Source organism: Dipodomys ordii, unplaced genomic scaffold (genome assembly GCF_000151885.1).
Source record: "Dipodomys ordii isolate 6190 unplaced genomic scaffold, Dord_2.0 Scaffold181, whole genome shotgun sequence".
Taxonomy (NCBI): domain Eukaryota; kingdom Metazoa; phylum Chordata; class Mammalia; order Rodentia; family Heteromyidae; genus Dipodomys; species Dipodomys ordii.
In genome coordinates, this window is record NW_012267397.1 from 224,620 (window position 1) to 236,982 (window position 12,363).

A 12,363-nucleotide genomic window follows, 5' to 3' on the forward strand; every position below is an offset into this window, starting at 1 on the left:
CGATTCCTCAGCACCACATAAGCAAAAAGAAAAAAGCCGGAAGTGGTGCTGTGGCTCAAGTGGTAGAGCGCTAGCCTTGAGCTGAAGAGCTGAGGCCGAGTTCAGGCCCCACGACTGACAAAAAATAAAGTCTAAATAATAACATAAAAACATGTATCACTAATGTATTCATGTCTTCTTTTTTTTTTGGGAGGGGGGTCCAGTCGTGGGGCCTGAACTCTGGGCCTGGGCTCTGTCCCTCAGCTCTTCAGCTCAAGGCTAGTGCTCTACCATTTGAACCACAGTGCCACTTCTGGCTTTTTCTGCATATGTGGTGCTAAGGAATTGAACCCAGGGCCTCATGCATGCAAGGCAAGCACTCTACCACTGAGCCGCCTTTCCAGTCTATAGACTTAATTTTTATGTGTGTGCCAGTTGTGGGGTTTGAACTCAGGGTCTGGGTGGTGTCCCTGAGCTTTTGTACTTAAGGCTAGCATTATTATCACTTTGAGCCACAGCTCTACTTCCAGCTTAAAAAGTTTTAATAGTTGATTGGAGATATGAGTCTCATGGACATTGCTCAGACCTCAGCCTCTTGAGTCGCTGGGATTACAGGCCTGAGCCACCAGCACCTGGCTTAGATTTCACCTGGCTTAAAATTTTTTTTTAATGCATTTTATTCTATCATTAGAAATGCTAGGGTTTGGGGCTGGGAAGGTGGCTCAGTGGTAGAGCGCTTGCCTTGCATGCATGAGGCCCTGGGTTTGATTCTTCAGTACCACATAAGCAGAAAAAGCCGGAATTGGCATTGTGGCTCAAGTGGTAGAGCGCTAGCCTTGAGCTGAAGAGCTCAGGGACAGCACCCAGGCCCAGAGTTCAGGCCCCATGACTGACAAAAAAAACAAAAAACAATAAAAGGACTAGGGTTTGAACTTAGTAATCCATATGATAAGTAGACACTTGAAATCATAACTCCAGCCTACATAAATATTTAGCTAAATACATTAGTACAGTTTTGTTTTCACTAGTATATATTAACAACCTATTTTAGGGCTTAGTTTTTAGGAGTCACTTGGTCAACATTTAGCTTATTCAATACATTGTAGTAAGAATGGTTTTGGAAAAAAGTATATACTTACTCTGCTTCGTGAAAACAAGACTTTAATTTAGATTTTCATATAAAGTGTAGTATAGTTTGAAATGTTTTAATAACAATGATGAAGGACTGAGAATTTAGCCCAGTATGACTATAGTTCTTACTACTATACAAGATTCAATGATAGCAGCTAAAGGAACCAAATTCTAGTACCAAGTAGGTGTTCTGTCAAAGAGCCTGATAAAGGGTCAGCAGTGCTTACTATATAGACAACCTAGTGAATAATAGTTCCCTTAATGTTGCTATTTATGAATCCTGAAAGAGTTAAAAATGTTACCAAATAGTGTAAAACTACTGAGAAACTATGTGCAAAGACAAAAGTTAACCAATTTAATGTTATTGACTTATTAAGGAATCTTGCTGTTTCTAAGCCCAAATAAAAATTTTACCCTTTAAATACCTTAAGATTATTTATTTTGAAACAGAAGATAATCAGTGTTGGGGATCATATAACAGGTTTCATAAGAAGCAAGGGAGCCAGGTGCTGGTGGCTCACGCCTGTAGTCCTAGCTACTCAGGAGGCTGACATCTGAGGATCGTGGTTCAAAGCCAGCCCGGGCAGGAAAATACTTGGGACTTTTTTTTTTTGTCCATTGTGGGCCTTGAACTCTGGGCACTGTCCCTGAGCTCTTTAGCTCAAGGCTTAGTGCTCGATCACTTGAGCCATAGCATCACTTTTGGCCTTTTCTGCTTATATGGTGCTGAGGAATTGAACCCAGGGCCTCATGCATTCAAAGCGAGCACTCTACCACTGAGTCACCTTCCAAGCCCCTGTGAGACTTATAAGTGTTGCTGTGGATCAAGTGGTAGAACACTAGCCTTGAGCTGAAGAGCTCAGGGACAGTGCCCAGGCCCAGAGTTCAAGCCCTATGACCAACCAAACAACAAAAAAAACAGTAAGGGCCCAATCACTGAGGTATAACCTTAGCCCAGTCTAATTTTTAACGTGTTTTCCAATTGATTCTACCTAGTTTTTAACAAATATTTTTGTTTTTAATCACAAAAGATGTTGCCATGGTGCAAGATGCTGCAACAGATCCTCTTTCTCCAAAGAAAGAATCTATTCCAGTTATAAGCAACATAGTGTCATTAGCAGATACTCAGGTTTCCCAGCCCATCATGAACAGTGATCTCTTAGAAGGTAAAGTTGACATGAAAACATTTGTCATAAACACTGTTTTGTCATACTTTATGAAGGTGTCTATAATAAATTTTCCTGTTCTTTTTTGATAAGGAATGAATTGTAAGGCTGGGAAGGTGGCTCATTGATAGAGTGCTTGCATAAGGCCCTGGGTTTGATTCCTCAGCACCACATAAGCAGAAAAAGCTGGAAGTGGTGCTGTGGCTCAGGTGGTAAAGTGCTAGCCTTGAGCTGAAGAGCTGAGGGACAGCGCCCAGGCCCAGAGTTCAAGCCCCTGACTGGCAAAAAATACAGCAGTTTATAGATTATAGTATGAGATCTTTAATATATGCTTCAATTTGTTTTGAAGGTACAGATTCTTCAGTTGGGACAAATGAGATCACAGATGTAAGTCTTAAAATTTTTGGCTTTGTTCACTTTCATGAGTAAATTATATATGTACATATATAAAAATACTAGCTTCTCAGGAGGTCAAGATCATAGAATCCAGGTTCAGCCAGCCTGGGCAGGAAAATCCATGAGACTCTTATCTCCAGTTTTCTACCAAAAAGCCAGAAGTAGAGCTATGACTCAAGTGGTAGAGTGCTAGCCTCGAGCAAATAAGCTCAGGGACAGTGCGTAGGCCCTGAGTTCAAGCCCTGGGACCATTGTGCACATTATGCACAGAAAAGACATAGTCATATTTCTATCCTTCTTAGTGTATTTGTGTTTTAACCAGCAGCTCTAATCATCTGAATAAGTACTATTTTTCTATAATGTACTATGACATGTACTCATTTAAACATTTAATGCTGAATCTAGATCTAGATTACAAGTCAGTGATAATTAATTGTTAATGTTTCACCTTAAAGCTCTCATATACTTTACTGTGTTAGAATACAGATTTTCAATGTTTTGATAATTTGAAAGCTTTTTTTTAAAAGCAAGTTTTATCCCTTTTTCCAAAGATCTGCAAGAACTCGCCCAATGAATCAAGTGATGGTGTTGGTAATAGTTTGGAACAGCCAAGCCTTTTACCGTCTTCATCAGTACTCAATCAGCATACAGTTGATTCCAGTACTGAAGTGCAGATAGACAAAGTTTCCAGCCAGGGTCCTACATACACTGGGAAATCTGTGAAAGGAAGTGATGGTCTCTGTCACCCAAAATTTACACCCAAAGTACAAAAAGTTGAAGATAAACCACAAGGTATAAAAAAATCCCGGCGTTTGGATTTCCAGCATTTGGAGAACAATATTAAAAAAGATGTGCCATTTTGTTATTTTTGTCATTTATTCTACCAGAAAAATTTTACCTGTAGGGAAGAATCACTTGCAACGCAAAGAGCTTGTAATTTGAAAAGACCTCTGGAAAATTTCAGGAAGCATGAAGAAAGTGAAATGCATTTGAAAGCAGTTCAACTTTGGAGGCAATACCAGCTTTGTGATGAAGCTATCCATGATAATTCAAAACAAATTGAAGATAGTCATAAAAAGTACCTAAAGCTTATAATTGAAAATATTTTATTTCTTGGAAAGCAGTGTTTACCACTAAAAGGAAATAGCCAGTCTATTTCATCTGTAAATAAAGGCAATTTTTTAGAATTGTTAGAAATGAGAACGAAAGATAAAAAAGAAATGTTTCAACTTGGGAATTCAGAAGTTGACTTCTATAATAGTACACAGACACAAATTGATATAATTGAACTAATAAAGACTGAAATGTTGCAGGATATTGTGAATGAGATCAATGTCTCTCCTGCTTTTTCAATAATATGTGATGAGACAACTGGCAGTTCCATTAAAGGACAATTTTCAGTTTGTGTAAGATATGCACAGAAAACATCAACGGCTGTCTTAATTAAGGAACGGTTTTTGGGTTTTGTTGATATTGAAGAGCTGACTGAGACCCACTTACATAAGAATATCAAAACATACCTACAGCACCTTGGAGTTGACTTGAGTAAAATATCTGGCCAGGCCTATGAAAGTACTACTAATTTGAGGCTAAAATTTAATAAAATGGCTACAGAATTCAAGAAGGAAGAGCCAAGAGCTTTATACATGCATTGTTATGCACATTTTTTTGAGTTTGCAGTAACTGGGTTTTGTAAGGAAATAAAAGAACTTAGAGGTGCTCTAAATACTCTCAGTTCTTTGTTTAACATTATTCATGTATCTGGAGAAATGTTTGCAAAGTTTCAAAACATTTGCAAACTTGGTCAAGATAAAACATGCAAGAAACATATGTCACAAACATGTTACATAGTTCATGATGATGTGTTACTATCTGTGATTGATGGTCTTCCAGAGATTATTGAAACACTGGCCTTTATATCATGCCATTCTAACAGAAGTCTGGCTGGTGAATTGAGTGACTTGCTGACATTGATTTCCAAATTTGAATTTATCTTTTGTTTGAAATTTCTTTATCGAGTCCTCAGTGTTACAAGAATTCTTTCCAGAGAGCTGCAAAGTGAAACCATGGACATTTTTTCTTTGTCTTCAAAAATAGAAACAGTTTTGGAGTGTTTAACCTCTGAAAGAAGTGATGCATTTTTTAAAATAATCTGGGATGGAGCAGAGGAAATACGTAAAAAAGTAACCAGTAAAGGTTTTGAAGTTGAAAAACCTTCACTTCAAAAAAGAAGAAAAATTCAAAAAACTGTAGATCCTGGCAATTCAGATAGTATGCTTTTTTCTACTTCAACAGACGAACAATATAAAATTAGTATTTATTACCAAGGATTGGATACTGTATTACACAATTTAAAGTTATATTTTTCAGAGTTTGATTATTGCAAAATGAAGCAAATTTCACAGCTATTACTGAAGTGGAATGAGCCATTAAATGAAACAACAGCCAAATATGTTCAAGAATTTTGTAACCTTGATACAGACATTATCCCTGAACTTAGATTTTATCAGCAGTATGCAAAGCTTAACTTCATTTCACATTCTGATTCCATCAACTTCATCAACTTGGGTTATCTATTTATTCAGCATGGTCTTTACAATAATATTCCTTCAATCTCCAAGCTGTTACATATTGCTTTATCATGGCCTATTACCTCACTGAGTGCTGAAAATTTATTTTCTACACTTCCTCGTCTTAAAAGATACTTATTTCATACCATTGGACAAGAGAAGCATAGTGGCCTAGCCCTGATGGCTGTTGAGCAGGAATTAGTAAGTAAATTGATAGAGTCTGAAGGACTCAGTGGAATTGTAGAAAAGTTTATCAGTCAGAAGAAAGGTACATAACACCTGAAACTGAATTTGTGTTATCCTAATGAGGTTTGTAAGTTTATTGCCTAGACGTGTGCATTTTGTGAGCTTAAATAATTATCCCACCTCAGCCTCCTATGTAGTTGAACTGTAGAGTCTCATCAATACTCTGGTCTTGAGATCCTAGTTTTTATTTCAAAATTACGTCTCCTTTTTATTTCCTGTTTTTATTATAGTTTTACCTTTTATATTTTTATATCTTTTTTAAGAAAGTATCTACCCTAGACAGTATAGCACAAATTTAATTTAAAAATTCAAAAGTTACAGAATGACAGTGAATTCTCCATTCCTTCTTTAGTACTCAGTTCCACACCTTGAATTTGTATGTTTCTTAAATATATTTAGAGGTACTTGCAATAAGTAATAAGGTAGATCATACAGGGTTTTTTTCTATGTAATGTATGATGGGTGTTACTAAACTTAAAGGTTTTTTGTTCTTGATATTAGGTCTCATGTATTGCTGAGGCTGACCTTAAACTCAGACTCAATCAGTCTTGCTTCAGCCCCTTGAGTGCTAAGACTAGGCATGATGCACTACTGTGCCCAGATTGTGCTTTGTGTGTGTGTGTGAGTGAGTGTGAGTGTGAGACATGGCTTCATTACTATGTAAACCAGTCATGGACTTAAGCAGTCCTGCCTTAACCTGGAGTGCTGAAACTATACTGCTACTACACCCAAATTAGGAGTGGGTATCTTTTTTTTCTTCATGTGTGAGACCAAAGTTTCATTTTGTACCTCTAATCTTAAACTTGTGGGCTCAGGCAGACCTTAAACTCGAGTGCCAAGACTACAGCACTATCATGCCCAGATTGTGGGTTCTTTTTTTGTATGTGTGTTTATGTGTGTAACAGGGACTTTCAGTATTGCCCAGGCTGACCCACAACTCGCTATTACAATATACAAGTTGTGGGGCTTTTGTTTTTCATTTTTATGACAAGGTCTCATTTCCAGCCCAAGCTAGTCTTAAACGCTTAAGCTTAAGCAGTGCTTCCTTAAGCTTGAGTGCTGAGACTGCAGCACTATCGTGCCCAGGTGGTGGGTTTTTTTTCTTTCTGTCTATGACAAGGCCTTTGTTTTGTTTCTAGGCTGCCCTTAAATTCATAGGCTTAAACAGACATGTGTACTATTGGGACGCCCAACTTGGGGGCTCGTATGTGTTGAGACTATATGCACATACTATTACTATTCCCAAATGGTATGTGTATGTGTTGGGGGGTGGCAGTAAGAGGTGTTATTTTTATGACAAGGTCTTGTTTTGCAGCTCAGGCCACCTTTAAATTCCTGGGCTCAAACAGTCCAGCCTCAAGCTCAAGTGCTAAGATCACAGCACTACTATGCCCAGATTGTGGGTGTTTTTTTTCTTTTTCTTTTTGTGTATGACAGGGTCTTGTTATGTTGTCCAGGCTGCTCTCAAACTCACGGTTTAATAACACAGGCATGTATTATGGCCATGCCCACTTAGTGTGTGTGATTTTTCTGTTATTTGTGTGTGTGAAACAGGGTCTTCTGTTGTCTACACTGGCCTTACACTAATGGGCTCAAGTAGTCCTACCTTAATCTCTTGGGTGCTGCAACTATAGGCATGTACTACCATACCCAGCTTTTGTACATTCATTGTGGGTAGGGGTTTTTTGGTTGTTGTTTTTTTTAACTTGGTAACAGGGTCTCATGTAGCCCAGACTGGCCTCAAACTCAGAATCATTATCCCTGATCTTCCCAATTATCAATATGTACACTTTTCTTTCTGACACTGACAGATTGCTTTCTTTAAGGATTGGCCAATTTATATTCCCAACAAAAATGCAAGAATTGGTGTTTCCTCGTCTTCAGTCTCAGTAGAATTTGGATGGGATAACTGTCCATTTGGGTCATTTGTATTTATTTGAACTGTTAAATTTCTCATTAAAATTATATTTTGGGTGTTTATACTTTCCAACTGGATGATATTCATGTTATGAAAACCTGACTACTTTTCAAATAACTACAACAGATGGGCCTCTTGTTAAATTTTGTAAAAAAGTTTTAAATAAAGGAAATATGTTCTTTCGAGATTCGTCTGGGCCTTTTATATTTGTTTTGTTTTGTTTCTTTGGGTCTGATTGAGGGACGTGAACTCTGTGCCTGGACGCTGTCCCTCAGCTCTTCAGCTCAAGGCTAGCATTCTACCACTTGAGCCACAGCGCCACTCCCGGCTTTTTTCTTTTTGCTTATGTGGTACTGAGGAATTGAACCCAGGGCCTCATGCATGCAAGGCAAGTGCTCTACCACTGAGCCACCTTCCCAGCCCTCGTCTGGGCCTTTTTTAAAAAAAAACAACCAACATTTCTCTGGTAACCTTATCCTTTCTGTTTCTCTACCTTTAAGGTGATACACAGAGGGATTACCATTTCATAAGTCAGGTAATAAGTTCATTGCACCCCACCCCTTTGCTTTCTCCATATGTCTACTGAGTACCACTGCTGCATTTGTGGTAGCACAGCTCTCCTTTGTCCCCCCAACACATAAATGCGCAAATGGGGGAGGGGAGCAAAAATCCATCTCCATTGTTTTTTTGGCTCGGGCACTATCCCTCCCTCAGCTCTTCAGCTCAAGGTGAGCGCTCTACCTCTTGAACTACATTGTCACTTCCGGTTTTCTAGTAGTTTATTGAAGAGTCTCACAGACTTTCCTGCCTGAGCTGGCTATGAACCTCAGCTCCTCAGATCTCAGCCTCCTGAGTAGCTAGGATTACAGGCGTGAACCACTAGCACCTGGCTCCACCATTGTTTTTGGGCCATTCTTGAACGAGCACTGTCCTTAAGCTTTTTTCCCCAAAAGTAGTGCTTTGCCACTGAAATATATAGCTCTGCTTAGTTGGAGACGAGTCTCAGCCTACTGCCTGGATTGCCTTTGAACTTTGACCCTCATCTCAACCTTAGTAGCTAGGATTACAGAATTTCATTGAGACATGTAATACTGGGGTTTGAACTATATCTGTATACTGGTTAGAGCTTGAACAACAAATTAGCCCTTTTTCAAGTAGGATATCCAGTTTGTGCCCAGCTATAGTGTAGATCCTCATACTATACCTAGAATAATGGGAATGTACCACAATACCTAGCATTTTGTGATGGGATATTGGCCTTGCCATAGGCTGGCCTCACACCAGAATTCTGTTTTTTTGCTTTTTGTTTTTTTTTTGTTGGCTGTGGGGCTTGAACTCCACCTAGGTGCATTCTGATCTCTCCCAGGTACCTAGGATTATAGGCATCATCAATGCCTGGCAGTTCTGTTTTTTTTTGTTGTTGTTGTTGTTGATCATGGGCTTGAATTCTGGGCTTGGGTGTTGTCCCTGCACTCATCAGCTCAAGAGCACTCTACCACTTGAGCCACAGCACCACTTCTGTTTTCTAGTGGTTTATTGGAGATAGAGTCTCACGGACTTTCCTGCCCAGGTTGGCATTGAACTGTGATCCTCAGATCTCAGCCTCCTGAGTAGGATTATAGGCATGAGCCACTGGGGCCTGGTAATTTCCTAAGAGTTGTGGAGAGTATTGTAAGATGAGGTCAGTTATTACTATTAGGATAAAATATAAATATTTGAACCATGGCCATTTAAACAGCCAACAATTCCCACATATTAATTTATTCCAGATTAAGGTTAATTGCTTTTCCCCTGATTTTTTCAAGAAGGCAGGAGCTAGAATGGTTATTTTGAATTTACTTTTTTTTTTTTTTTGCAATTTTTATCTGAAATCAGCTTTGTCTTTTGTTGTCCTCCCCAACCTGTGTGAATTTTAACTCTAAATCACATTTCTACTCTTGCTGGATCTTGGTAGAGCCTTTCCTGTTTGCCTCACTCCTGATTCGATTCTTGGGAGCATCATTCTTTTCTTTTTTGCTTTGCCCTGGCAGCAGTACTTCCTTAGCAGTGGCTGAATCCACAATGCACTTTGTAGCACTTTGCATCATGCTTTCTTCAGAAACAACAGCACCACATCATCCACACGTTTTTAAGTATCCTGGATCTTAAGCCAAGCCCGTAGATCAGCATCTGTTTGTGAGTGTAACAAATTCAGGACCTGGGTTCTGCTCAAGGATAGCTCTCCACCACTTGAGCCACCTTTGTAGATGAGTCTCACAGACTTAACTACCCAAAATGGCTTCAAACTACCATCCTCAGATATCAGCCCTAGGAATAGGATAACAGGCATGAGCCACTAACACCCAGCTCTAGAGCAGAGCCTTTCAAAGGTCTTCTATTCAGCTTTGTAACACCCTCTAGCCGGGTTCTGGTGGCTCACACCTGTAATCCTTCTCAAGATGCTGAGATCTCAGGATCTCAGTTCAGGCAGCAAAGTGAGACTTTTCAGTTAATCACCAGAAAACAGGAAGTGGTGCTTGCCTTGAGCTGAAGAGCTCAGGATCAGCTCCCAGGGCAGAGTTCAAGCCCCACAACCAACAACAAAAAAGACCTAGATTACAATTCACTTGTCCTTTTGTTCAGTTTTGCATTTGTCCTCAAGGTAGTCAGTGACACCTAATTTGCATTTTCTCAATTCCAGTTATAGGCTCTTGTAACTAATCACTACCTGGTGAGCTATATTTCAAAATAATTTCCTTGGAATTATCAAGACTTCATGTGTGGTTCAGAGGCAGTACATGTATTTATTTGTCCAGTGCAAGGCCTTCTGTCCAAAGACCAAGTACCCGCTGGGTGCACCTGGTGGCTTGCACCTGTAATCCTAGCTACTCAGGAGGCTAGATATGTGGATCTTGGTTCAAAGCCAGCCCAGGTAGGAAAAGTCCTTGGGACTCTATTTTTTTTGGGGGGGGGTCCGGTCGTGGGGCCTGAACTCTGGGTCTGAGCGCTGTCCCTCAGCTCTTCAGCTCAAGGCTAGCACTCTACCACTTGAGCCACAGCACCACTTTCAGCTTTTTTCTTTTTGCTTATGTGGTGTTGAGGAATTGAACCCAGGGCCTCAGGCATGCAAGGCAAGCGCTCTACCACTGAGCCAACTTCCCAGCCCGTCCTTAAGACACTTATCTCCAATAAACTACCAGAAAAGCAAAAGTTGTGCTGTGGCTCAAGTGGTGGAGCACTTGCCTTGAGCTGAAGAGCTGAGGGGCAGTGCCCAAAGTTAAAGCTCCAAAACCAAAAAAGAAAAAAAAATTACGCCTATCTCTTGGCCTCAAAATAGTGGGTAGAAAGAGGATTCTCACAATGCTAACGTGCTCATCACCTGAGCCATGTCTACTTCCAGCTTCTTTTCTTTTTGCTGGTTATGGGGCCTGAACTCAGCCTGGGCACTGTCCCTCAGCTCTTCAGCTCGACTAGCACTCTACCACTTGAGCCACAGCAGCACTTCTGGCTTTGTCTGCTTATGTGGTGATAGGTAATTGAACCCAGGGCCTTATGCATGCGAGGCAAGGAAGCCCATCCAGCTTTTTAACGAGATCCTTGCAAACATTTTTTCACAGGCTGGCTTTGAACTATAGTCCTCAGATCTCAGATCCCTGAGTTGAACTATGGACATAAGCCACTAGCCTTTATTAAAAATAACACACCTTTCGGGACTCCAAGCCAAGAAAAAGTCCCTTAAAAAGGCAGATAAGGGGTTGGGAAAGTGGCTTGGTGGTAGAGTGCTTGCCTAGCATGCATGAAGCCCTGGGTTCAATTCCTAAGTACCACAAACAGAAAAAGCAAGAAGTGGCGCCGTGGTTCAAATGGTATAACTCTATCCTTGAGCATAGAGGATTGAGGATAGTACCCAGGCTCTGAGTTCAAGCCTCAGGACCAGCAAAAAAAAAAAAAAAGGCAGGTGATTACTGTCACATTTAATGATATTCAAGGACACAGAGTAAGCTGAAATTTTTGAAATTTGTAAGTGTGGGAGAATGCTATGGAGTTCCAAAGTCTCTCAAAAAAGCAAATGGCTCAGCTGATACTGATGACTAGTTTTTTTTTCCAGTTATGGGGCTTAAACTCTGGGCTTCAGCGTTGAGATCTTCAGCTTAAGATGAGCGCTCTTAACACTTGAGCGCCACAGTGCAACTTCGTTTTCGGGTGTTTAACTGTAAATTGAGTCCGATGGATTTTCCTGCCCAGGTTGGTTTTAAACTGCAACCCTCTGCCATCAGCCACCCTGAGTAGCTAGGATTATAGGCATAAGCCACTGTGCTAGGCTCTTAATTCTTTGAGCCACAGCCCCACTTCCAGTTTTTGAGTGGTTAATTGGAGACTAGTTTCATTGAGACTTTTCTGTTAGGCTGCCTTTTAACTGATGCTCAGTATCTAGGGTCATCTTAATAAAAGAAACAGTCTTTATTAGATTCATTCACTCAAAAGTGTAACTTACCCATTGTTTTCAAACTTAATGTATAAAGTAAAAACTTGCTCCTGGTTTCATATTCAAATTGGCTTTCAAATATAAAATCCACAAACAAGTTATCAATAAAGTCATTGTAAATACATTCTATGACCCCTACACCTCAGTGAATCTGTACCGAGTGAGAATACATAAACTATATTGACTGGAAAGGCATTAATCTACAGAATGATAAAAGTGCTTTGTCTGTCTGGAAAGTTGCTCACACCTGTAAACCTAGCTGCTCCATTCACAGATCTGATGGAATGAGGAAATCTTGGTTCAAAGCCAGCCCAAGTGGGCTGGCAAGGTGGCTTGCCTTGCATGCATGAGGCCCTGGGTTCGATTCCTCAGCATCACATACGCGAAAAAGCCAGAAGTGGCGCTATGGCTCAAGTGGTAGAGTGCTAGCCTTGAGCTGAAGAGCTGAGGGACAGCGTCCAGACCCAGAGTTCAGGCCCCACAACTGACAAA

The 12,363-nt window shown here is 40.2% G+C and overlaps 1 protein-coding gene across 1 annotated transcript in view; it reads left to right on the plus strand.

Moving 5' to 3' along the window:
- Zmym1 (zinc finger, MYM-type 1) overlaps positions 1–6,468 on the plus strand; it is a 20,116-nt gene extending 13,648 nt beyond the window's left edge. The window contains exons 7-9 of the mRNA XM_013034049.1: positions 2,142–2,276; positions 2,626–2,663; positions 3,224–6,468. Of these exons, the coding sequence (XP_012889503.1) occupies positions 2,142–2,276; positions 2,626–2,663; positions 3,224–5,518 (2,468 nt within the window). The 3' untranslated portion in view covers positions 5,519–6,468. The remainder of the gene's footprint in view (positions 1–2,141; positions 2,277–2,625; positions 2,664–3,223) is intronic.
- The last annotated feature ends 5,895 nt before the right edge of the window (positions 6,469–12,363 follow it).